Source organism: Mustela nigripes, chromosome 2 (assembly GCF_022355385.1).
Source record: "Mustela nigripes isolate SB6536 chromosome 2, MUSNIG.SB6536, whole genome shotgun sequence".
NCBI classification, from domain to species: Eukaryota; Metazoa; Chordata; class Mammalia; order Carnivora; family Mustelidae; genus Mustela; species Mustela nigripes.
The window spans coordinates 208,184,228-208,211,564 of NC_081558.1; the positions used below are offsets into that span (position 1 = coordinate 208,184,228).

Sequence of the window (27,337 nt, forward strand, 5' to 3'; positions counted from 1 at the left end):
AGTCCAACACTTAACAGACTAAGCCACCCAGCTACCCCCAAAGGTGTCCCATTTAATCCCCTCCAATAACACTTCCATCTGGATAGAGTTTCAACAACATTGTGTTGTAAGAATTATGTACATATTTGGGGCGCCTGGGTGGCTCAAAGGGTTGAGCCTGGGGGGCTCAGTGGGTTAAGCCTCTGCTTTCAGCTCAGGTCATGATCTCAGGGTCCTGGGATCGAGCCCTGCATCAGGCTCTCTGCTCAGCGGGGATCCTGCTTCCCCCCTCTCTCTGCCTGCTGCTCTGCCTACTTGTGATCTCTCTGTTGAATAAATAAATAAAATCTGTTAAAAAATGTACGTATTTTAGCCATATTTTATGGTTATTTGGTATGGCTCTCTCCAGCGCATATATATCAAGAGGGGAAAAATATGTATTTGGTATACAGTAAATTCTCTATCATTCACAAAAGGCCTTTAATCAATCACATAGGTTATCTGCTTACCTTCAGTTTAGTTCCAACACCATCTGTTCCACTTGCCAGAAGAGGATCTTTGAAACCAGCTGCTTTCAAATCAAAAAGACCAGCAAAACCTCCAAGATCAACATCACAGCCTAATGAGGAGGAAATTAATTACCGGCTGCACTGTAATAGACTAAACATGGATATACAAACCATTTCTTCATAAACATGGCTACAATAAGAGATGCCTTTTCTGAGAACGGAAGAGTACCACATGCTCAAAGAATTGGCCAAGAAAGTAATTATATACAAAAGGGGTAGATTTATCTTTTTGAATTTAACATTATGTATAAGAAATGCTTTCCTTAATATTAGAAACAAGAAAGCAGAAGACTATGGGTTTGGCTTAAACAGGGAAAGACTTAGCAACCTGGCATTAACTTGGAATGTTTTCCTCAGTAAACTACAAAGCCCCAATCAATTCACAATGCCCGTCACAGTTAACGAACTAGCAAAGGACAGGCTCTGACTTACCTGGTCTGGAGGTAGCTTTTGCTAAAGGTTTAATTTTCTTGACCAGCATATTTCCAGCTGCAATGTCTACCCCAGATTCCTTGTAAGTCAGGCCCCTAAAGAATTAAATGAAACAAACACATCACCTAAGTACCAGGGAAAATTAGTTTAAGGTATTATTTAAAACAGAAGATGACTTGCATGTATCTCATTGTGCCAGGCCCCAGCCGTAAATTTTAACTGGTCAGGGGTAGGCCCTGAAAGCTGAATGTGTTTAAGTAACTGCCCCAGTTGACTCCATTGTATCATCACTGTGGAGAACTACTTCTCTTTACTTATTTCTTCTAGAAGTACTTCAGGTACCCACAGGTAGCTAGATATACTGATATTTTGCCACACTTTTCTATTTAATTTTGGTATAGGAAGCAATGTCAAAATGGAGTAAAAAAAGTGAAAATTGGCATTATACACACTCTACAAAATAATCCCTAAATAATGAAACTGGACTCTTAACTGCAGTAGAGAATTGTGTAAGTTTCCTTATAGCTGAAGACAGCAAGAAACAAGGTAAAAACACATTGGAAAAAACAAAACCAGATAATGATACTCAGTGCATTATTCCCTTCTAAATAGGGCCAACATGTTGAAGCAGTGCATCTAAAACTCATGAACAGCCCTGGGAATTCAGTAGCCTTGTCTTACAAAAATGAGTACTTTGGCCTATTGGGATGTAATGATACATGAAGAAATATGTGAAATTTTATTAGAAACAAGGGGTCAGGGTACAAATAAGAGTTGAGAGCTTTGGCAATTAATACCAATGAAATTAGTAGTCTGGGGGTCATGTTCAGAAAGGAAACAAAGTTATGCTGATTAAAAATAAAAACTTTCTTAGGTAGCAGCTGGTATTGTTGCCTCTCATTTTCTTCATCTTTAATTTTACAAATTTAATTTTGCAATTGGTCATTTCAATGGAATCCAGTTATTTTAAAATAAGAAATAAAAATAAAACTTTGAGCGTGGTATTTTAATGTTCTTAATCCTAAACAATTTCTAGTATTTAAACTTTAAATATATTTGTCTATCAATTAATAGGATTAAGTTTAATTAAGTTGCTAAACATTTCACATTTTTTTCTAAGACATTTATCTCACAAACTCAATGAACAACAGAAACTATGATATATACTTAAGAAATCAAATCACCCACATTTGCAATTAATAGTTTATTGATTTTACAAAGGAGTAATTGTATGTACTAACAAATTATACATTTAAAATGTAAAAATTTTACATTTTACATTTAAAATGTAAAAATACATCTTAGTAATAAATATAAACACACTAACAAAATGAGACTGCCAAAATTTATAGTATAATCAAATTAAGTAGCAAAGGTAGATGGCCAATATTTTCATTTTTTTTTTTTTAAAGATTTTATTTATTTGACAGAGAGAGAGATCACAAGCAGACGGGCAGCCAGAAAGAGAGAAGGGCCTGGCTCTCTCTCAGCAGAGAGCCTGACGTGGGGCTCAATCCCAGGACCCTAAGATCATGACCTGAGCCCAAGGCAGAGGCTTAACCCACTGAGCCACCCAGGTGTCTCTTCATCTTGAAATCTTTGACAAAATCATGAACTAAGATGAAAATACAACCGAAATATTAAAATATGTAACTCAAGGAATAAAAATCCTTTCCCCATCTTTATTGATGAATACTTGACAAATGATTACATGTATTTCAAATATACAATGTGAAAAAGTCCTTATTATCACTGTGATTTTACTGAACTTTTTTTTTTTCAAAGATTTTATTTATTTATTTGACAGACAAGGATCACAGGTAGGCAGAGACAGGCAGAGAGGGGGGAGCAGGCTCCCCGCTGAGCAGAGAGCCCGATGCGGGGCTCGATCCCACGACCCTAAGATCATGACCTGAGCCGTAGGCAGAGGCTTAATCTACTGAGTCACCCAGGCGCCCCTTTACTGAACTTTTCAGACACAAAGACCTACCATGAAGCTTTACTCCCACTTCAATTGAATTTTTTTTTTTTTAAAGATTTTATTTATTAGAGGGAAAGAGAGGATGAGTGGTGGGGAGGGGCACAGGGGAGAGAGACAGAGAAAAGCAGACTTCCTATTGAATAGAAAAACCTGATACGGGGCTCGATCCCAGGACTTGGAGATCATAACCTGGGCCTAAGGCAGATAGTTAACAGACTGAGCCACCCAGGCACCCCCATGTGAATACCGTTCTAACTAGCTTTGCCTCAGACTAAATGTAAGTCAAAATTAGAGCAGTTCCATAGAGAGAAAAGATTACAGAATGGCTTAGTATAAGGTTAAAAGAATTTTCTATATAGCCATTTACATCAGTTATGAGGCTGTGCTAGATCTATCTCGGTAGGAAATTTACCTGGGCTGCTGGAGAAAAGCTATGGCGCGATAGCCTATGTCCTTCCTGTAAATGGCTCCCTCAAATTTTATAGCAGCTAGTCCTTTTTTGGCTTCTTCAAGGGCCAAGATGAGATTTTCCCGGATCGCTGTTACCGTAAGGACTCTACCCCCGTTAGTCACCACTCTGCCATCTTTCAGGGCAGTGCCTGCGTGGAACACCTCCAGTCCTAAAGCTTGAGCCGCAGGAAACCCTGTAAGAGAGCACATTTACATAATAACAATAGTCAACGCTTCTGAAGTGGTTTATAATTTCCTTAAGTCTTCTTTTTAAAGTTTATTTTAAGATTTTATTTTATTGATGGAGAGAGAGAGAGAGCACAAGTTGGGGAGGAGCGGAGGCAGAGGCTGAGTGAGAAATAGATTCCCCACTGAGCAGGGAGCCCAATGTGGGGCTCAATCCCAGGACCCTGGGATCATGACCTGAGCTGAAGACAGATGCCTGACTGACTGAGCGGCCCTGATGCCTGAAGATTTTTTTCAATAAGATTTTTATTTCATTTAAATGAATCTTCACAAGAATCCTATAAGGAAGGAATAAAGCAACAAGATAGCAAACAGACTGTCTCAAGAACAGTCTGTTCTGCTCTAGGGTGGTAACTGTATTATCATTAACCTGTATTATAACCTCATGAAAGAACTATTGTTTCAGTGGGGTAGGGAAAAAAAAATAACCTAAGTCTAAAAAGTTTAAAAACTTAAATGTAGAGCTGATGCTTAAACAATGCTGGGGTTGGGGTGCTGATCCCCCTTCATAGTCCAAAACCCACATATGACTTTTGACTCCTCAAAAACTTAACTACTAAGAGCCTGCTGCTGAACAGAAGCCATACCAATAATATAAAGTCGATTAATGCATACTCTGTATATAATATGTAACATATCTAATATGTAACATTCTGTATGTTATATACTATATTCTTACAATAAAGTAAACTAGACAAAACGTTATTAACAAAGCCATAAGAAAAAAATACATTTATAGTACTGTACTCTACAAAAACCCGTGTATGTTAAGTACACCCATGCAGTTCAAACCCATGTTGCTCAAGGGTCAGCTGTACCGCTTTTCTCTCCTGACAGGACGTTAAGAATTAAAACTTAAAAGGGAAAAAAGAAAAAAAAATCCTTAAACATCAATGAATAAAACCTATACTTAATCACCTTTTACTTATGAGTAAAGGAATTTCTTTTTATCATGGCCATACAAATTGCTTTCGTTCTTTCTTCTTTAAATAACCAACAGAGTAACTGTAATGCAAAACATATTCTTAATCTTTCTCCTAGTATAACAATTACAAAATCTTAAAACAAATCTGATTTAAATTTGGTTTTAGGCCCAATTTAAAATCCCTAACTTAATTTGCTTTCGAATTCTTAAGCTCTCGTGTATAATTTTACACTTAAAATATTATTAGACCATATTTTCTATATTCTCAAGTGACCAACATGGCAGTTTTACACAAAGAGAACTTCTAAATTAAAAAAAAAAAAAAATCCCAACAACACCCCACTCATATATTGTTTATCTTTTTTAGTTATCACTTCTCTTTTAGCATCCCAGTTGCTAATATGTAAACGAAGATATTCCCTACATGTTTTTATAGCACAGGGGCACTAGTCATAGGTACCCATGTACCTACCAGTATTGGAATACCTAATACCGCTGCCAAAGAAAGGACTATTACACTTGTCACTTCAATCTTTGGGAAATTTCATCAATGTAAGTGATCTTGGTTCTATCCCTTCTCTTTGTTCCTTTAAAAGGCAATCAGGAGGGGCACCTGGGTGGCTCAGTGGGTTAAGCCTCTGCCTTCAGCTCAGGTCGTGATCTCGGGATCCTGGGATCGAGCCCCGCATCGGGCTCTCTGCTCAGCAGGCTCCCTCCCTTCTCTCTCTGCTTGCCTCTCTGCCTACTTGTGATCTCTCTCTGTGAAATAAATAAATAAAAGGCAATTAGGAGTGCCTAGGTAGCTCAGTTGGTTGAGCATCCCACTCTTGATTTCCGCTAAGGTCATGGTCTGAGGATCCATGAAACTAAAACCTGCATCCAGCTCCATGATCAGTGTGGAGTTTGCTTGAGATTCTCTCCTTTTCCCTGCTCACTTCGCATGTGAGTGTGTGTGCACACACGTACTTACTCTCTCAGGTAAAGAAAAAAAATCTTATAAAAATAAAAGGCAATCGGGGCGCCTGGGTGGCTCAGTGGGTTAAGCCTCTGCCTTGGGCTCAGGTCATGATCTCAGGGTCCTCGGATCAAGCCCCGCATCAGGTTCTCTGCTCAGCAAGGAACCTGCTTTCCCCTCTCTCTCTGTCTGCCTCTCTGCCTACTTGTGATCTCTCTCTCTGTCAAATAAATAAAAAAATAAAATCTTAAAAAAATAAAGTAAAAAAAAAAAAAAAAAAAAAAAAAAGGCAATTGATTCCTGACTGCACAGGTACCATGACTGGGATTCACAAGGCAATGAACTTCTTGTCTGGGCAAAGCAGGAACTAGAGTGTTTGAACCAAAGACACCGTTAAGGTCTGAGAAAGGTCAAACGAGAGCCTGCCAGGGATCTTGGAGGTCTGCCTTTGGGCTTATGGCACTAGAACTTATTTGGCGTTTTAAGACACTGTTTTATTTAATATCATTTAATAAGAGATGCCTCACTTCCCATAAAGAGAAACAGAAGAGTTTTGAAACTGTTTTAATTCTGTGACTATGGGGTACGCTGCAAAAAGGAGGTGGGGGTGGGGTGTCTAGTTACGATTATGCCTCTGTGAAGTTTATCTGATGTAGTTTCTACTAATGATGTGCTGATTCTCATGAGTTCCCTCTATTATCAGGGCTTTTGGAGGACAGGAGAGACAGGCACACTGAGTGGTACTCTGGAAACTTGGCTAGGCCCATATAGGTCTTCCTTGTGCAGGAAGGGACATGGATGGCAGTTTTTCAAATACTGTAATTTTGGATATTTGCATACCCTCATCCGACATGGTTAAAAAACTCCTGAAAGGTTTCTGATGGCCTCAGGCCCCTAAAAGGAGCAGAGCATAGCCTGGAAGGAAGGCCTACCCTAACACTGGTCACTTGTCACTCAGTAATTCCACCTTTTGTTCTCGGATATTCACCTGTTATCTCCACACCCTTGGTGTAATCTCCCGGATAGCCTTTACTTGCCATCACGACAGTTACTGCAGCGCAGTTATCAAACCAAACAGGCAGAGATGTACAGAGCAGGCCATCCAAGGTAGACTGAATCACTTCATAAAGATCACTTTTAAGAAGTGGGAGGATCACCTGGAAAAACACAATCAACATGGCAGCTGAGAAATTTTAGTTCTCTCTAGACGATGTATTCACTGAGGTACCAGCAGAACTTGCATATATTCCTTAAAGGTAATTATTTCAAGGCCGATAAATCCTGAGATTAAAAACCACACATCTACAAAATAACACTTGTATTATCTTTAACTATTACCCACTTGGCACTCTGGATCACCAAAACGGCAATTGAACTCCAGAACTTTTGGGCCATCCTTGGTCAGCATTATACCAGCATAGAGAACACCTGCATGGGAAAGGAACAGCAACAAAAACAAAAACAAACTATAATGAATACACTGCGGCTGAAAATTAGAATTTAAGGTACTAATACTTGAGGTTCTGTACTAACATGGCAAAAATTACAAAAGTGGTCAATTAAAAAGAGGTGAAAAAAGAGAAACCGGGAAAGTTTTATCAAGGTGTAAAGTCACTCTAAGAATAATGTCCACCATGACGTCAGTGTGCTTCACCTGTGTATGGCGTACCCTCCTGTTGCATGCCGTCCACTGTCCTCTGAAGAATGGTATTTTTTATTTTCAGGAACAAATCCTTAGAAACCTGGGAACATACAGGAACATTTAAATGTAACTGGGTATTGGGGCGCCTGGGTGGCTCAGTGGTTAAGCCGCTGCCTTCGGCTCAGGTCATGATCTCAGGGTCCTGGGATCGAGTCCCGCATCGGGCTCTCTGCTCGGCAGGGAGCCTGCTTCCCTCTCTCTCTCTCTCTCTCTGCCTGCCTCTCTGCCTACTTGTGATTTCTCTCTGTCAAATAAATAAATAAAATCTTAAAAAAAAAAAAAAAAAAAAAAAATAAATGTAACTGGGTATTTAAAAAAACAAAAACAAAAACCATCTTATAAGCAGTTTTGTATGGGACAATGAAAGGGGACAGTGAGAACTATTATTATTTTACTTCCTTAGATAGGCTGAGCACTTTAAATTCATAAGCTTTTAAAACCCTCACATTGGGGCGCCTGGGTGGCTCAGTGGGTTGAAGCCTCTGCCTTTGGCTCAGGTCATGATCCCAGGGTCCTGGGATCAAGCCCCGCATCAGGCTCTCTGCTCAGCGGGGATCCTGCTTCCTCCTCTCTCTGCCTGCCTCTCTGCCTACTTGTGATCTCTGTCTGTCGAATAAATAAATAAAATATTAAAAACAAAAACAAAAACAAACAAAAACCCTCACATTGATTCTATCAAGTAAGTAGTCAATCTCATTGTTACAAAATAGGAAAGAAGACCTTTGAGAAAAATTATAAGCAGAAGCTAGATTACGTATTTACTGATCCGTGTTCCCTGCCATTTCAGCACTAAATGTTAAATCACCTTTTCTACTGAATCTAGAGATTCTCAAACATGTACACACTTAAAACTCACTAAAAACAGTTTTCTAAAACATAATAATAGGGCGCCTGGGTGGCTTAGTGGGTTAAAGCCTCTGCCTTTGGCTCAGGTCATGATCAGGGTCCTGGGATCAAGTCCTGCATCAGGCTCTCTGCTGGGGGAGTGCGGGGGGTGGGGGGGAACCTGCTTCCTCCCCTCTCTCTGCCTGCTTCTCTGCCTACTTGGGATCTCAGTCTGTCAAATAAATAAAATAAAATCTTAAAAACAAACAAACAATAATAAAAATGATAAAAGTTCCTCTACCACATTGAGACCCTTTTGTATCCTTCTGGTATATTCTATGCCTATTTCATAAGCCGATAAAGAATCTGAGTTTAGGGGCACCTAGGTGGCTCAGTGGGTTAAGCTGCTGCCTTCGGCTCAGGTCATGATCTCAGGGTCCTGGGATCAAGACCTGCATCGGGCTCTCTGCTCAGCGGGGAGCCTGCTTCCTCCTCTCTCTCTCTGCCTCTCTATCTACTTGTGATCTCTCTCTGTCAAATGAATAAAATAAAATCTTTAAAAAAAAAAAAAAAAAAAAGAATCTGAGTTTATGGGACGCCTAGGTGGCTCAGTCAGTTAAGCGCCTGCCTTTGGCTCGGGTCATGATCCCAGTGTCCTGGGATCGAGTCCCACATCAGGCTCCTTGCTTGGCAGGAAGCCTGCTTCTCCCTTTGCCTCTGTCTGCCTGTGTGTGCTCTCTCTCTGACAAATAAATAAAAAAATAAAATCTTTTAAAAAAACAAACGAAAAAGAACCTGAGTTTATAAATTTAATTGTAAAAATTAGACTTAGAGATAATTCTTTTTTGAAAAATATCTTATTTTTCAAAGATTTTATTTTTAAGTAATCTCTATACCCAACATGGGGCTTGAACTCAAAACCGCAAAACCAAGAGTCACATTCCCCACTGACTAAGGCAGTCAGGTACCCCTAGAGATGGTTCTTAAACTAAAATCACATTTCCCAAATAGCTATTTTAATACTTATAGCTTAAAGTAAATCCTGTTTTTAATATTTTTAATTAAGAAAAATGTGTATTAGGCACTATATTATCAGCATAAATAACCACTGACTATCCTCAGTGCAAAGAATGGGTGAGTTTCTGAAGTACTAGTTCTACTTATAAGACACCCAATGCAGATTTCTTATAAAAACTGTCCCGAAATTGTTTGGAAACATACTTTATGTACCCACCATGAATTACAGAGACCATAAAAACTAATTATAGTCTGACTTGGTTCTCAATTCATCTCTGTTTCACACACACACATTTATTGGGCACTTATGTGCTGGACCTTGGATATCTAAAGGTGAATAAAAAATAATTTTAGGGCGCCTGGGTGGCTCAGTGGGTTAAGCCGCTGCCTTCGGCTCAGGTCATGATCTCAGGGTCCTGGGATCGAGTCCCGCATCGGGCTCTCTGCTCAGCAGGGAGCCTGCTTCCTCCTCTCTCTGCCTGCCTCTCTGCTTACTTGTAATTTCTCTCTGTCAAATAAATAAATAAAATCTTTAAAAAAAAAAAAAAATAATTTTAGACTTTAATTGGCTCTCATGCCCTAAATATAGCATGTAGAGAGCAGGAACTAAAAGGATCTGTTCAACCTATACACAACTTAATTCTTCAGACTTTAGAAAAGGTTTTAGAATGACACTAGAAGAGATAGTTTTCATTTAACTGGACATCCAAACTGCTGATTAGTAATATTAAGTATAGAAAACAGAGAAGTATGATCCAAAAGCTCTTTGAGATGACTTAAACAATGACTACTGAACTTAAGCTGAGCCTCTGGGAAGTACCTGAGGTGCTGGACAATAGGCTCCCATTCCCCCTGTGTTGGGGCCATGATCTCCTTCCAGCAATCGCTTATGGTCTTGTGCTGGGGGCATGGGGGCCACGGTCCTTCCATCAGTGAAGCACAGACACTGTAGAAAAAACAAAACAGTCCACTTATTAAATGGCAAAAAGTAAAAAAAAAAATTAATGAGGGGAACCATATGAACCTTAACTCTTACCGGGGGAAAAAATTTTTTTAAAAGGAAGTTGAAACATAAATAAGCCTAAACTATCTATAGCAAAAATCAAAAATCAAAGCATCTTGTATACTCAATTTCTGAGGGATCTATAATTTTTGAGTCAGTTAGAAAAAAAGGTCAAGCTACTCTCAAAGTGAAGTATTTCAACCTTACCCCCCTTAAATAATATGGGATAAAAATTCAAGTCTCTACTGATATACAGGGCAGGATTAAAAGAGGATAAATTTTTTTTCACTTGCATCGAAAACATTAAACATACACAAATTCCTTTGTAAGTGTTGGGTTTCTGCCTTCAGATGAAGCAACCAAAATAAATCATGTCTTTCTGGGGCTCACAAAGCAGGTAATACAGCTTTTCCTACTGTAGAAAAGCCAAAAAGGTGGATATACATACAGACACCTCTTCTCCTTCAAGAAATTCTTCAATGACAATTGTTTCTCCAGCTGCTCCATAAGCTTTATCCTTGTACCAAAAAAAAAAAAAGAAAAAAAAAGAAAAAGGCTCTTAATATTTACTCAATGAGCTATCGTCATTTTTCACCATTTGTATTATTAACTAATTCACTAGTATTGTAATTTCCTTTTCCATTTCTGCGAGCCTCAAAGGAACATATGAATGTTTCCCTTTTTTTCTCCCCCAATTTATCTATCTGTGGTGCCTGGCTGGCTCAGTTGGGAAGAACATGTGACTCTTGATCTTGGGGTCATGAGTCTGAACCCCACAGGTGTAGAGATTACTTAAATAAATAAACTTTATTCATTTAAAAGTTTATTTATTTGCTTAGTAATCTCTAGCCAGGCGCCCCATATGAATGTTTTCTATTTTGACACGTGGCAATAATGCAGAGCCAGCACTGGTACAGATGAAATGAACAAATCATTAACACTCTTCTGGGGATCTGGCTTTCTAGTTTCCAATCATGTAAGAAAAAAATATATATTCATCCTTACCACTTAATTCTCATGTCCGCTTATAATTATGATATGTTTGTCTGCTAACCTTATATTACAGCATGCCTTTGAAAACAGACTTCCATAAGGGAGAACAATAATCAAGAGGGATAGTAAAAGAAATGTGTTATTAATTCATTGCTTCCCTTCTTAGACTTGGGACACCAAGGACAAATACTTTTTGCTTCCGTGGATGGCTGAGAATTTGAATGTTCTGTAGTCTGAGGATTTTCTACTTTTCTGCAGCAGACAGCAAAGTATGCTAGCACTTACTTCCAAAGAACAGCATGGTGATTTAGCCATCAATATAGATCTTTAAAGACCCTTTTATTAGAAATGTATTATAATACATGGTATTATAAAAAACTTACCCGTATGTTTGCTAGATAGATTCTTCTTAGCTTAAGGAACATTTCATAAACTTAAGGAGTACCCAGCACAGTGTGACTTTTCCAGAGGAACAACCTACCTGCATGATCTCCTGTACAGCTCTGCAGGCCTCTTCCTTGCTCTTGGCAACAATCACTCCTTTTCCAGCTGCAAGACCACTGGCCTTCACAACCAAAGCAGGGAAGTCTGCACTGTGAAGACAGAGTAATCTTCAACATCCAACAAATCTTAAATTCAAAAGCCTCAAGTGCTGAAATGTGCTATAGCAACCACCAAAAAGCAGGAAAAAAGAACTACTTATACCAACACCATTTTGATACACTTCTCCCCCTGGGATTTTTTCCCTATGTATTCCTTTATAGTTGTGATTATATGGTACATACAATTTTGCTTTTATCACTTATCATGAGATCATACAGGCAACATCTTTGGAAGACAAAAGCAGTTGTATAGCATAAGCATGGAAGGATCCTTAAGAGCAAAGTAGTGAATTATACTTCATTCCAATAGAAGATGTGACTGTATAAGACCATCATAAGCATGAAAATACAAGTCATTTTTGAAAGTACACAGAAAAAACTGTTCTTGGTAATTTCTTCTGTTGGGTGGGACTGGAGATCTAGAAAGAAACTTACCTAAAGTAAGTAACAAAATTGTTACTTACCCAAGGCATCTGGCTACAAGGAAATAGTAACTTTCATTGTCTAAGAAACCCTGTAGGATGAAGAATGAATAAAGAATGAAACTGACTCAACTAAAAGGAAAAGGTAACAGATAAAAGGGGTAAGTGTCAACCAAAAAAGGGCAAAAGCATGTGTCTACCACCATTCATTGTTTCACATTTTTGATACAACAGAGAACAAGAATGTCTGGTCTTAAGATTTAAATCTAAGTGGCAATGGCAGAAAGCCAAGTGATGATTCTTCAATCCAGTTAATTATTTATGAAAGAATCAACATCCTTCATGTTTTAAGATGCCACTGTGTTTATTAGTTTGACCATAAGGAGTGCAGGACTGCTAAACCAAATGTATCTTTTACCCTAGAACCTCCTCAGTAATGTTAAAAATATCTTCTTTCTGCAAGGCCACAAGATTGTACAGCTACACATGCACAGGGTCCCATTTTACTTTGACGTTGGAGGAAAGGCAACCTACACAGCATGAGTTTTTCTGCCATGATTATCATACTAAAAACCTGTGACACAAAAGTGACCTGTGTGTTTAAATATCCTAACAAGGGGCGCCTGGGTCGCTCAGTGGTTAAAGCCTCTGCCTTCGGCTCAGGTCATGATCCCAGGGTACTGGGATGGAGCCCCACATCAGGCTCTCTGCTCAGCGGGGAGCCTGCTTCCTCCTCTATCTCTGCCTACCTCTCTGCCTACTTGTGATCTCGGTCTGTCAAGTAAATAAATAAAATCTTAAACAAACAAACAAATAAATAAATAAATATCCTAACAAAACAATGGCCCCCCACAGGCAATCTTTTAGCTACCTCATTATAAAGCTGCAGGCTTCTTCAGGTTTGGTGAAAGCTCTCCACCGTGCAGTTGGGATTCCATGTCGGTCCATAAACTCTTTGGCGAATCTCTTGCTGGACTCTAACTGAGCTGCTTCTGCAGTGGGACCAAAGCATCGGACTCCTGCAGACGTCAGGTTACCAACAATTCCTATGGACAGAAATGAGCAGCTTTAGGTGAACCAAGGTCTCTGCAGAGCCTTCTGACTCTGAAGAATCAGGATTAGACTAAATCTACATTGACATAAGGCGGATAAGTAGTGGCAGAGAGTAAGTTTCTCAAGTTGCCTACTGCGTATGAACAAAAACGTTACTACTAACATGTGATTCAAACACAGCAAAAGTTATTTGTTAGAGTCAAACATATGACTATTAACTGGATACCAGAACAGAGCAGAATAGAAACATTTAAAATATTTTCCACAGTTGCAAATTTGCTCTTTCATTCATCACATTATTGATGTGTCACGGAAAAAATGGAGACTCCATAAATTTCAAGAAGGTGAAAGCTCTTTTTCCAATGTTGTATGATAGCAGAAACCCTCATCCCCAAATTGAATTGGCTTAGATGATCTCTAAGCTCCTGTTGGCTTGCATATACTGTAATAATAAACAGAAAACAAACTTTACCAGCAGCCAGAGGTGCCTCTGGTCCAACAACTACGAATTCAATTTTCTCATCTTTGCAGAACTGAGCAAGGGCTGTGTGGTCATTGATTGAGATGGCTGTGAATAGAAAAAACATACCCCACCTCACTTGATACAAACATTCTTTAAATTAACAGTCATGCTGAAACATAAGTACTATACTTTGAAAGGCTTATTAACTATTGCTTTTCTTTTATGAGTACAGATGATAGTTGTACCATGAGAAATTCAGAGCCTAATGCATTAGGCTAACCAATGAGGCTCAGTCCTTGATTACTACAGCTAGTTAAGATGAAAATACCAGGAAGCTTCCCAAAGAGGTATTAAAGAACTTTCTTGACTATGGTATTCATGTCACATTGATCATAAACAAAAAAATGTCCCACAGAATATACTCAGAAACTGCCTTTTAATGTCATTTACTCAAGATTTACTGAGAACCACCATGTCCTAGATACTGAGCTAGTCACTAGGTTAAGATGTTAACACAGAGTCCCTATGCTTAGGATGCTTATATGGGAATGTTTGGTAATAAATATGCAAGCAAAAACAACAACAAAAACCAACAAAAAAACACCAAACCAAGTGTGAACAAATTAGGGAAATCTGATAATATCAGGTGAACTGAGATACTGTATCTGGTTGAGCTGAAGGGTCTTTGTGCAAAGATGGGTAAGCTAAGAATTGAATGACAATTTTATTTATTTACCTTTTTTTAAAGGTTTTATTTATCTATTTGACAGATAAAAGAGAGAGCACAAGTAAGCAGAGCGGCAGGCAAAGGGAGAGAGGCAGGCTCTCTGCTGAGCAGGGAGCCCAACGCGGGGCTTGACCCCAGGACCTTGGAATCGTGACATGAGCCAAAGGCAGCTGCTTAACCAACTGAGCCATACAGGCACCCTTATTTAGTTATTTTTAGACACTTATTTCAGAGTGTGTGGGAGAGCACGGTGGGATGGGGCACACAGAGGGTAGAGGGAGAGGAGAAGTCAACTACTGGCAGAGCCCAAAGCAGGGCTTGATCTCATGACCAAGATCATGACCTGGGTGGAAATCAAGAGTTCGATGCTCACCCAGGTGCCCCCTGAATGAAGTAACACAGCTTACTTCGACTGACAAGCCAGGAATATTTTCTCGATGGAATTTGAAGTAACTAGCAGCAGGACCAACCATATACTGTATTGGTTCTACAGGCGCCTTCCTGCTTTGCTGTATCTGTACCACCATTCTGAAGTTGGCTGAAGTTGTATACTACTCTGTGACATTTGTGATGTGTTGGGGAAAGTGCAGAAATGGCAGAGTTCTCAAGCTACAGGAGCTGCTTGAGTAGGTTAAGGGTGGAGTACCATGCACTTTGGGTTAGTACCTGCAAACACAACTGGGCTGATCAAAGCCAACCACCTCTGTACAACAGAGAGTGGCAAGAGAGAAAGGACACACCTAACCTGTTGCTCCAAGTGGTAGCAGGCCCATGGCAATCTTGGGAGATTTCCACAGGCTGGCCTTTATAACATCAGCTAGATCTAGATAGGATGTATCAATTCTTCAATAAACACATATAATACACCTCACCTACAAAGCTAAAATCCCAGGGAAGCAGATACAATCTTATTTATCTTTTTCTTTATTATTTTTGGTACTATGCATGCAATTATTTTCTCCCAATTTAGGGCTTGTTGGATCTATGTTTTCTCCACAAATATTAAGTGCCATATAGGGTAATAGGCATGGTGTACACAATGCAAAAACAAGACAGAAGCGTTCCTTGCTTACATTCTAGAGCGGAAATGAAGAGAGGAGATAGGCAATAGAAAAGTAGAGTAAATACATATAATAGTTCATGACTGAAAACAATGAATTAGGGGGCATGCTTTACTTAAAAACTTTAGGAAAGACCTCTTTGAGGAGATAACTGATAAACTAAGACCTGAATGATGAGGAGCCAGTCATGTTAGGGGTGGAAACAAACAAATACCAAATTCTAGGCATCTCTGTTTGGGAAACTCATAGGACTGCATGGACAGAACACAGTGAAAAGAAAACAGAGGATATAAAATATCAGGCTGGAAAGTCAGGCAGAAGCCAGATTGTAAAGGGCTTTGGAAGGAATGTTAAGGAGTTGGAGTCTGAGTTTTATTCTAAGTACCACAGGAAGCCACTGAAGAATTTAATGTAGCATAAGAACTGATCATTTTTTCACTTTTACCAGTGAAAGAGATAAAGATTGAGGTCTAGTAAGGACTTAGAATCGCCAAAACTTACATTTAATAGCACTGCTCAACTTTTCATTTCTAAAAATACGTATCAAATTGCCTTTAACCTTAGGCACTTGTGACTTTTTCAATGGGTATATTTTGTAAGGTTTAAACTAATTTAAGATAAAGAAATGCCATACTCTGAACAAGAAGATACCTAAAATTTACAACATAAGGCAAGTATTTAAATTACCACATAAATTTTAAAGTCAAGGAAAACATTTGAATTTGCATAGCTATTGACTATTATTAACTATTACTCCCTACATTGAAAGGTGATTACCAGTATTTGAAATCTTTTCCAAGGAGGAAGTGCCTGCATTTCCTGGGGCAACCAACACATGTTTGACATGATTAGACTGTGCAAGTTTCCAGGCCAGTGTGTGTTCCCTTCCACCGCTGCCAATTACAAGTACTTGGGCTGCCATTGCTCTCTCTGCAAAGCAGGAATCCAAAAGGGAAATAAAAGCTGTAGAAAGAAAACCAGAGTTGTTATTTTAGAATGCACATACATTAGAAATTGTGATTTCTAAATATTTAAATATTCCAAAGATTCATTCGTGAAAAATTAGAACTCATAATTTGAGGATGACTATACTTCACAAAGATTAGGGAGGTCTGCACGTATGTAATCTCTACATCCAATGTGGGTCCTGAACTCATCACCCTGAGATCAAGAGTTGCAGTTCCACTGCCCAAAGGGAGGTATTTTAAAAATGAGGAAGACTGGCCTACAGTTAGGTTAAGGAATGAAATGGTGACTTAGCTTGTAACCTGGTTTAAAAAAACAAAACAAAACAAAAACCTATGAGTAATCATTCTTTAGGCTTCACTTTTCCACCTTTATAGACTTCTAATCATCAAGCCTCCGTTAAACATGAATCCTAACATTGCAAATTTAGACCCCAAATTTCAAGTACCTGCTTTTAAGTCTTGTGATGCTACAAATAATAGACTTCGAAGTTCTAAGTTGAAAGAAATATTTAGACTGGGACCTGTAAAGGACCAGATAGTAAATATTTTAACCTTTGAGAGTCATACACTCTCTATAGTAACAAGTCAACTCTGCTACTGTGGCACAAAAGCAGCAATAGACAATACAGAAATGGACTAACATGGCAATGTCCAGTAAAACCTTACACAACTAGGCAGTGGGAGGTAGGTCATAGGTTGTCTCTGTTCTGCTCTAAGTGATAAGAAGCTACCAGAAGCTTATAAAGAATAAGCATGAGAATGTTTATTTATGGACACTGTAATTTGAGGATCTTACAATCTTCACATGTCATAAAAATATCATTCTTCCTTTTTTCCAACCATTTAACAATGTAAAAATTATTTGGTGAAATGTATAAAAATAGGTGTCAAGAAGGATCTGCCACAATGGCCATAATTTGCTGACTCCTGATTTAAGAAGTCAGTGTAATATGTTAGGAAGTTGGTAGAGAAGGCAAAATCAAACTTGAACCAGGTCTTACTTTGACTATGGCATTTGATTCTTAGCAGGATGAATGCAACACCTAACTCAAGTGAGCAGTATGACTTTGGCTAAGCTCTTCCGATCTCTAATTCAATTTCTTTACATCTTAAAAGATGGAAATAGGAGATCTTGCCTTGAGAGGCTACATAAGGGCTAACTGAAATGACATTTTTTTGGAAATGACATTTATAAACAGCTAATAAAATTTCTGATACTCAGCAGTAGTAAATGTTTTTATATTCTATCTTTTACTTTTTTTTTTTTAAAACGATTCTATTTATTTGACAGACATGGATCACAAATAGGCAGAGAGGCAGGCAGAGAGAGAGAAGCAGGCTCCCCACTGAGCAGAGAGCCCCATGCAGGACTTGATCTCAGCACCCTGAGATCATGAGCTGAGCCAAAGGCAGAAGCTTAACCCACTGAGCCAGCCAGCTGTCCCTATCTTTTACTTTTATATAAAATCATACATTAGGGACAGGAATAAGTACTAAATGGAAAAGAAAAGCCAAAGGAATATCCTGTCACACTAATTTACTAATCTCTAGAAGGCATTTCATTATGTAGAAGGCAAACTGAAAACAGAAAATCAATCAGTAACTTCTTGTGTGATGCCAGGATTATACTTAAATCTAAGATGATAATACAAAAAACTTACAATTTTTGAGTCCTTACTTTGTGCCAGATGCTGTTCTAAATACTTTTCACGAACTACTTTACTTATCTAAGAATTTTGCGAGGTAGGTACGATCACCACCTCATTTTACAGAGCAGAAACTAGGTCCAATCATGTTAAATAACTCGCCGTAGGTCACCTATCTAAGAGAAAGTAAGGCCTCTTTACTTTACGGATTCCCGTTGTGTGCAATCGTGATTCAGATGCTCTTTTAACAATTGAGATTATGATCACTGAAAACTTGGAAGAAAAAAATTTTTTGCTGAACTACTGTCTCAGAGAGGCAAAAGCTATTTTAGCAGAAAAGACTTGCCACGTGTGTTGAAATATCTGAAATAAGCAGACTTTTTCTGAAATCTAGAGAAAAAATACACTTAGTTTGAATAGGAGAAGCACTAAAGGGAAATTGTCCTAGTTCCTACGCGGATCACCGAAATAGCGTTGGCCTCAGCCTGCAGGAATCCACTCGAGGGGTGGTTAGGGGGCCCGGCCTCCAAAGCGCTATGGTTCGGTGTGAGACTGCCCCTTCCTTACTAGCGGGGTTCGATGAAGAACTTAACCTTCGTGGGCCTCAGCCATCTAACTGGGGAACTTTAAAACGAGAATGAGAGCCAGGTAGAGCCTCTGCGAAGGGCTCGGTGAGTAACACAGGCGAGTAACACAAAGCAGAAACCAATGACAAAAGTGGACTAAGTCTGCTACAGACCGAGTGCATGAACAGAAAATATGCAATTTAGGCTTACGACCTAAAAAAGTCATAAAGGTACCAGGCCCGACATCTTACAAGGCGGGGAAAGTGGAAGATCCAACGTAAACCTCAGTTAAAAGAAGTGAAAAGCACATGGCCAACCCCCACCCACGGCGTTTACAAACAAGACCAGAATTCCGACAGCCAAACGCGTTTCTACAGTTTCATCCCACTCCTGACACTAAACCCCCAAATCAAAGCATAAATGTACTTTACTTAAAATCGGAGAAGGCTTCTGCACCTCCACAGGCGGTACGACCGCTCGCGCTCGCACGCTCGTCGGCGCGCTCACAGCACGGGCTCCCGTCGCGCGCCGGAAGTCGGCCCCGCGCAATCCGGCGCGCGCCTCTCCCCGCCCGCCCCGCCCCGCCGCCGGCTGCACCACCCCATTGGTCAGCGCGCGGCCGGCGGTGGCCGCAGCGAGGTAATCAAGTGCGATTGCGTTTGGCTCCTGTGCGCGGCCTCCGCGTACTCCACAGTAAAGCTACCAGGACCTTGCGCGTTTATCGCTGTAGTTTTAGGCGCCACGTAACGTCTCTCTTCCTCCTCAGGAGCCTTCAGAGCTCTGTGGAAGAGGAGCTCCGAAATGCTAAACCCACGATTAGCTAATTGGGTGCTGGTAACGAGTCAGAGCTGACCCGCTTGGTATCCCGACGAGACTAGAAATGCACCAGGCTTTGGACGGCAGGCCGCTTAAGACCTCTGGCCTAGTGCTTGCAAAAAGCGGGGGTGGGGGGAGCGTTAATGAGATGTCATGGGGAAAAAAAAATGGGGGTGAAAACGTGTTCTTTTTCGCACCACAGTGAGGGCGGGCGTTGATTAATGCTTTTCCGGATGCATCTCCCTGCCAAAACAACTTGGCGCCACCCAGAAACGGCGGAGGCCCCGTATCAAGCCACGTAGCCTTCCTTTTTCCTTTTCTCATGCTCTATAGTCTTGAGCATTTAGTAAGCCTCTTAAGCTTCCCAAAACACTGTTGAGAGACCGACAACTTAAGCTGACACAGTCGCCTCAAGAGAGACTTCTCCTGTAATGGCGCCTGCGTCAGTCACTAACATGGCGGACATAGTCGTGCGCGGCGCAAACGTCAGCACCTCTACCCTAGCCGCTCAGAAACAGCGGAGGAGAACTGGGCCGTGCTCACTGATTGGTCCAGCGGCGGAGCGTGCCAGTCTGGACGCTCCCACAGAAGCCAATCAGGACGCCGAGAGACGGAATTGGCCGCTGCGCCTCCTCCCGAGGCATGCTGGGAGCCTGGAGGACTAGCGAGGAGGAGTTGAGAGAACGGAGCGGACGCCATGGCGACCAACATCGAGCAGATTTTTAGGTCTTTCGTGGTCAGTAAATTCCGGGAAATTCAACAGGAGCTTTCCAGGTAAACGCTTCCCAGACTTTTCTGCTCCCAAGGGACCGCTAGGGCCCCGTGTAGCTCTCCACGGCACCTTTCTTCAGAGACGCCGTCGTTCCTCGCCTCAGGCCCCGCTACAGCCCCGCCTGGGCCTGGGATCCATTTTCCGGGCCCCCCCCCCCCCCCCCCCCCCCCCCCCCCCCCCCCCCGGGGCCCGGTTCCCTTTTCCCGGCCCCCCCCCCCCCCATCCGCTCCCTCCCTATCCAGCGAGGAACTTCGCTTTTTCTGAGGTAACCCCAGACTCCCTCTAATAGAACCGAGTTAAGATGCTTACTTTTCTTTCCCGTTCGGTAATCTCCTCCCTTTAAGCTACTTGTAGGCCTGGTTGTCCACCAGGGACGGGCCTAGTTCCTTCCTCAGCTCCGCCGCCGCCGCCGCGTTTCCCCTCCCCCTCTCCGCCTCCGCGGATTTCGCCGGCCGGTGCCTATGACCGGAAAGGGTCTCTAACGGCCGTTTCTTGAGTAATCTTAAATCCGCTTTATTATTGCACGCTTCAGATCTTTTGGGGGTCGGGATCCTTTAATTAGATTATTCGGGCCCTGGTGTCCAGTGGCTTCTACCAGGCAGCATTCTAATGGATTAGAAATTGAAGTTAAGGCAGCTAACAAATTAATGTTAGGTACTTTGACGAAATGTTCGAGGTGAGGATGGAAAGGGACTTTGAATTAGTATTAATTTCTCAATTTGACAAGTGGATAGTAGGCTTTGTGTTTAGGTTTTTTTTTTTTTTTTTTTTTTTGGGCTGCTCCCGCCCCAATTGACATCTTGACCAGCACGCTACTTTTGCCGTTGCTCTTAGACTTTGCGTAGTTTACCTTTGGTTCCACAAAATTTGAACAGGAAGCGATTTCCAAAGAAATTGATGTTTATTCAGAAAGGAAAATGGTGTTGGTCATGTTGTGTTCGTGGTTGTCTTGGAGTATTTTTGCTTTATAGAGCCTAAATATTTGTTCCGGGTTCAGATGTTTTTGCTAGTTATATTTTAAAAGTCGAGAGGAAGAGCAATACGTGAATTTGAAAACGCATTTTTAAATGAAGCGCTGAAATTAACATAGCGTTATTGGGGGAATGGTATGTAGTACCGCTAAAAATCACTATTTTTGCGGGGTATATTGTTTAAGTAGGAAATCATACTCGTTTCATTGCTGTTTTAAATTTTGTTGTATATATTAGTGATTTTTAGATGATGAGAGAAGTCTGGAGGTAAAGGGAGTATGATTTTTCTGAAAACTTTAATAGTTTCAGGCGATGATTGTGTTTGCTTGCTGTAATGTCTTTTTATATCTTCTAAAAATCTGTTTTTGTATTTGGGAAACAAGTGTTTCATTGTAAAAAGCTTAGAATAAACGAGACACATAATAATGTTCTTTATGTTCTTTCATTTTTTTCCTTGTGTGTACAGATGCACATATTTTGTGAAGTGTGATCTTGTTTTTTTTTTTTTTCCATCTGATTGTGAACAAGTTTGTCTTTTTCACATTCTCGGTTGTCTTGGGACCTTTTTTATGGCTTCATAGAATTCTATTGTAGGAATGTATTGTTAGCTGTTTAGTTGGTTTGAAATTTTTTTCCTTTTTCAGTAACTGAGATAAATATCTGATAGGTTTAAGGTGATTATTTTCTTACAGACTTTAAAGTTGTAATTCTCTTGAGTATCAAATCCATGCTTTACTAATGTGATCGTGTATGTGTAAGTGCTTAGGAAAAGTGTAAAAGAGCTCCAGAAACTAGGTAAATTTAGAGGAATATTTAGTTTGTCAAATAGTATGTAATACATTATCAATCTAAAAACAAAATTTGGCTTGTCATTTTGTGAGCTATATTTGCCATACTGTCCCATCTGTTTTTACATGTATCAGTTTGGGTAAGGAGGCTGACATTTAAGTAGTAAAGAGCTGTCTTTTTGTCTGTGGTGGTTAAGGTAGGAGCTCTGGTTTTGAATGCCAGCTTCACCTCATAATAGTTGCATGAACTTCAGTTAGGTTCTTCTCTGTGTGTCATTTTCCTCATTTGTAAAATCAGAATGTTAGTGCTAATCACTGAGTTGTGTTAGGATTAAATGAGTTAAGAAATGTAGACCCGTGGCTAATTAATAATAAATGTTAATTATTACTATGCGAGTCATGTTAGAAAACCAAGTGTTCTCAAATAACAGTTAATTACTGAAATTTTTTTGGTTTTTGATCATTCAGACTTTTATCAGGTAGTGGAGCATAATTGTTTGATTTCTTAGCTAATTTTAATTAAATTGAATGTGTTGAGATTATTTTTCAAAAACAATTTTACTTAGACAAAAAGTAGTAAAAATGACTAGGTAAGTGACATGCTTCTCATTTCAAGATTTTTCTAGCCCTGTGAGTTGAAAATGCATATTAATTTACTATAATAATTTCTTGGCATAAATAAAATGTCACTTGTTTCCCATGAGTTTTTTTAATGCCAGAAAAATACCAGGATTCTTGATCAGTGGGTAAAAATTGTATGAATGTATTTTTTTTTAAACTTGATACAGTATTTCAGTAATTTTCATCAGTCTAAAATTGATCAGAGGCTACAATTTACCCTTTTTTACTCAATATGTTTGTGGTAACTGTTCCTTGATACTGTTTATGGTGATTGTTTTCCATGCACAGATGTGGTTTTATTGTGGTTGTAGCTTCTATCATAATGTTAGAATGGTGTATTGTACCATGTATATTAGGTGGTATATTTTTCTTTGGATTTGTGATTTTTGATTGTGATAGTTTTTCTGCCCTGAGATAAATATGCAAGCAACCCAAATCTAAATCAGTTTAGATTTCTGGTATTATTTTATTATTTTTTTTAAAGGTTTAGAAAGCTGTTTTAAAGTTTTTTTTCCCTTTAACTTTAGTAGTTCTGAAAATTAAGTATGTAAAAATGAAAATGTACCTACTTTAAGTAGATAGGGTGAAGGAAGGATGGTTGGTGGGGAGTGTCATCTGAAAGAAATACAGAAATGGTAAAATGTATGAACGATGTCAGATTATTTTAATGAGCTGAGTTATAAATATTCATTGTATGGTGTGGTAAAAGTAATAATGAATCTTGATAACTTTTCTTGTCAAGTGGAAGGAGTGAAGGCCAGCTCAATGGTGAAACAAATACACCTAATGAAGGAAACCAGGCAGGTGATGCAGCTGCCTCTGCCAGGAGCCTCCCAAATGAAGAAATAGTTCAGAAGATAGAGGAAGTACTTTCTGGGGTCTTAGATACAGAACTACGATATAAGCCAGGTAAGCTGGAGATAATCAGCTGTCTCAAAAACTTAAAGATTTTTAAGTAGCTAATACTATTTTTTTTACTGCAGGGTATTTAAAAATCTTCAGTAGTTCTAAAACTTCAGTAAGTTTGAGTTTATTTCCTGATGACTTTATCGTCTTATCTGAAAATACAGTTGTACTGAAACGTGAGCATTGATACTTGATTGCTTTGTTGGTGGAATATAACTTGATTCGATTCAGTTTTGTAGTGACTCCCTACCAGGATTTTGAATGTGGGTTTTCATAGAACAATGGTGTAAATGTCCATTTTGGGGAAGGTACAGGAGCTGGACCAAATTTGTGATAATTTTAAAACCCTGGGAGGTTTTATTTTTAAAGCCCAGGCTCAGAGATGGCCTTGTTTTTGCATCTGTTCCTCTTAAAAGTGCAATGAATGGAGAGGAATCATTGCTTTGGTATTTAGTGTTTCGGGAATTATTTAAATAATTGATGCTTAGAAATGAAAGATCTATGATCACCCGTAAAAATAACTATCTTCTCGGGCTGCCTGGGCGGCTCAGTCGTTAAGTGTCTGCCTTTGGCTTAGGTCATGATCCCAGAGTTCTGGGATCGAGCCTACATCGGGCTCCCTGCTCAGTGGGAAGCCTGCTTCTCCCTCTCCCACTTGCCCTGCTCTGTTCCTCTCTCACTGTGTCTCTCTCTGTCAAAAAAATAAAATCTTAACAAAAACCCGAACAGTCTGTCTTCCGTTTTGGAAATGGGGTGGTTATGGGTTTTTATTTTTTATTTTTATTATTTTTGATCAATATGGTTAAAAAAAAAAAGCATAGATTTCAGCTCTACTTAGATTTATGACTGTATCAGCTTTTTCTTTAAGTGTAACTTAGCTGACTAGCATTAGGTGGATAATAAATAAGAAATAGAAAATTGTTTTGCTTTGGAATGGATTTTGTCATGTATTCTTTTTTTTTTTTTTCATAGTCTTAGTGGCCTGTGTTTCTGATCAGCTTTTCTGGGATCAGTAAAATTTATCTAATTTGATACTGGCATTAGAGTAAATTAGTCTAGTTGTAAAGTAGAAAAGCTTTTTTTTTCTTTCAGATATGCAGTGTTCTTGGGTTAAATGTAAAGGAGTGTAAGAATTTCTTTCCTGCACTTTTTTTTTTTTAAGTGAAGACGTTAAGATTACTTCAGTAATTTTAGAAGAGTGTTGAAGGAAAAGCTGTTTTTATTTAGAATGTAACATGGGTGCGATGAGATAAAATTCAAGTTTCGTGTTGATGCTTTACGTTAGTTGTTTAGCCCTTTGTGTATGTAAAAGTAATCACCAGCATTTGCTGAGGGCTTTCTATGTGCCAGGCATTGTTCCGTGTACTTTGTATGTTTTAACTTTACTTTGTCCTCTAACTCTAGGAGACAACAGTGTCCGTAATTTCACCAAGTTCATTCATCTAGTGAGTGGTAATTGATTCAGGATCTGAAAGCAGACTGTCTGTTCCAGAGCCAGTGCCATGTTGCTTTTTGTATAAATAGGCTTATTAAATAGTCATTAAAAATTATATAATACGTATTTTTAAAGGAATTTTAACAGTTGATAATAGGAAATTTTTCCCTAAGTGTAGTTTGAAAGTAGCATGCTATAATTTGAGAGGTGGAAAAAATAGTTGTAAATAGGTTTAGTAAAACACATTTTAATGTGACTTTGAAGTTTTTGTGATAAACAGAGAACTTATTTTAACCCAGACTTTGTAGGTGTAGAAAGGAATACTTGGAAAAATTTCAGTCTTTAGATAATTGGTTCTTAGAAGATAGTTTATTTGGCAACTTTATTTAACAAGAAACTTTACACTATAATGTTTTAATGTGGGGATGTAAATTTTATGAGCTTTATTAGTTAGCTAAGCTTACTTTGGGAAATGTTTGACAAAATTAATTTTCTTTAATTTCAGACCTGAAGGAGGCCTCCAGAAAAAGTAAATGTGTGTCTGTACAAACAGATCCTACCGATGAAATTCCCACCAAAAAGTCAAAGAAGCATAAAAAGCACAAAAATAAAAAGAAGAAAAAGAAGAAAGAAAAGGAAAAAAAGTATAAAAGACAGCCAGAAGAATCTGAATCAAAGGCGAAATCACATCATGATGGGAACATAGATTTAGAATCGGATTCCTTTTTGAAGTTTGATTCTGAGCCTTCAGCGGTGGCACTGGAGCATCCTGTAAGAGCTTTTGGCCTTTCTGAGACCAGTGAATCTCCTGCAGTTGTATTAGAACCTCCTGTGGTATCAATGGAGGTATCAGAGGCACACACCTTAGAAACTCTGAAGCCAGCTACAAAAACTGCAGAACTGTCCGTTGCATCAACATCAACAATTTCAGTGCAGTCAGAGCAGTCTGTGGCAGTCACGCTGGAATCATCCATGACAAAGATTTTGGATTCCTTTACAACGGCACCAGTGCCTACTACAACAGTAATGCTAAAGTCACCTGAGCCAGCTGTAACAATGTCAATGGAGTATCAGATGAAGCCTATGTTGAAATCTTTGGAGACCACACCTCCAGAGCAATCAAAGGTCATGTTAGAACCTCCAGTAGCAAAAGGGCTAGAGCCTTCAGAAACCCTTGTGTTATTGTCTGAGATACCTACTGAGGTGCACCCTGAGCCAAGCACATCAACAACAATGGATTTTCCAGAGTCCTCAGCAACTGAAGGGGTCAGATTGCCAGAGCAGCCTGTCGAAGTACCATCGGAGATTGCAGATTCATCCATGACAAGACCACAGGAGTTGCCGGAGCTCCCCAAGACCACAGCGTTGGAGCAGCCGGAGTCGTCGGTGGCCTCAGTGATGGAGTTGCCGGGGCCACCTGCGACCTCCAAGCCGGAGTTGCAGGGGCCCCCTGTGACTCCAGTGCTGGAGTTACCTGGGCCCTCTGCTACCCCCTTGCCAGAGTTGCCAGGCCCCCTTTCTACCCCAGTGCCTGAGTTGCTAGGGCCCCCTGCGACGGCAGTGCCTGAGTTGCCGGGGCCCTCTGCGACATCAGTGCCACAGTTGTCGCAGGAATTACCAGGGCTTCCAGCACCATCCGTGGGGTTGGAGCCACCACAGGAGGTACCAGAGCCACCTGTGATGGCACAGGAGTTGCCAGGGCTGCCTGCGGTGACAGCAGCAGTAGAGTTGCCAGGGCAGCCTGCGGTAACAGTAGCAATGGAGTTGACCGAACAACCTGTGACGACGTCAGAGTTGGAGCAGCCTGTGGGGATGACAGCGGTGGAACATCCTGGGCAGCCTGAGGTGACAACGGCAACAGGGTTGCTGGGGCAACCTGAGGCAGCGATGGTGCTGGAGTTGCCAGGACAGCCAGTGGCAACGACAGCGCTGGAGTTGCCAGGGCAGCCTTCGGTGACTGGGGTGCCAGAGTTGCCAGGGCTGCCTTCGGCAACTAGGGCACTGGAGTTGTCAGGGCAGCCTGTGGCAACTGGGGCACTGGAGTTGCCTGGGCAGCTCATGGCAACTGGGGCACTGGAGTTCTCGGGGCAGTCTGGGGCAGCTGGAGCACTGGAGCTTTTGGGGCAGCCTCTGGCAACGGGGGTGCTGGAGTTGCCAGGGCAGCCTGGGGCACCAGAGTTGCCTGGGCAGCCTGTGGCAACTGTGGCGCTGGAGATCTCTGTTCAGTCTGTGGTGACAACGGAGCTGTCAACGATGACCGTGTCGCAGTCCCTGGAGGTGCCCTCGACGACAGCGCTGGAATCCTATAATACGGTAGCACAGGAGCTGCCTACTACATTAGTGGGGGAGACTTCTGTAACAGTAGGAGTGGATCCCTTGATGGCTCAGGAATCCCATATGTTAGCTTCTAACACCATGGAGACCCATATGTTAGCGTCCAACA

The 27,337-nt window shown here is 40.3% G+C and overlaps 2 protein-coding genes across 4 annotated transcripts in view; one reads left to right on the forward strand and one right to left on the reverse strand.

Annotated features, from left to right (window-relative positions):
• The window catches only part of GART (phosphoribosylglycinamide formyltransferase, phosphoribosylglycinamide synthetase, phosphoribosylaminoimidazole synthetase), a 34,232-nt gene extending 13,653 nt beyond the window's left edge, over nt 1-20,579 (reverse strand). Inside the window, exons 1-13 of one of the 3 annotated variants that reach the window (XM_059392284.1) lie at nt 20,483-20,579; nt 16,183-16,368; nt 13,627-13,722; nt 12,973-13,147; nt 11,559-11,670; nt 10,533-10,601; nt 9,902-10,027; nt 7,192-7,279; nt 6,880-6,965; nt 6,526-6,694; nt 3,374-3,605; nt 981-1,075; nt 489-598 (exon numbers count right to left, since the gene is read on the reverse strand). In XM_059392284.1, the coding sequence (XP_059248267.1) occupies nt 489-598; nt 981-1,075; nt 3,374-3,605; nt 6,526-6,694; nt 6,880-6,965; nt 7,192-7,279; nt 9,902-10,027; nt 10,533-10,601; nt 11,559-11,670; nt 12,973-13,147; nt 13,627-13,722; nt 16,183-16,327 (1,503 nt within the window). In that variant the 5' untranslated portion in view covers nt 16,328-16,368; nt 20,483-20,579. Of the gene's footprint in view, nt 1-488; nt 599-980; nt 1,076-3,373; nt 3,606-6,525; nt 6,695-6,879; nt 6,966-7,191; nt 7,280-9,901; nt 10,028-10,532; nt 10,602-11,558; nt 11,671-12,972; nt 13,148-13,626; nt 13,723-16,182; nt 16,369-19,011; nt 19,126-20,482 lie in introns of those variants that run through there. The other 2 variants (XM_059392286.1, XM_059392285.1) reach the window with 2 other exon arrangements.
• Nucleotides 20,032-27,337, forward strand: part of SON (SON DNA and RNA binding protein) — a 33,002-nt gene continuing 25,696 nt past the window's right edge. Inside the window, 3 exon segments of the mRNA XM_059392282.1 lie at nt 20,032-20,175; nt 23,296-23,462; nt 25,400-27,336. Coding sequence (XP_059248265.1) covers nt 20,099-20,175; nt 23,296-23,462; nt 25,400-27,336 — 2,181 coding nt within the window. The 5' untranslated portion in view covers nt 20,032-20,098.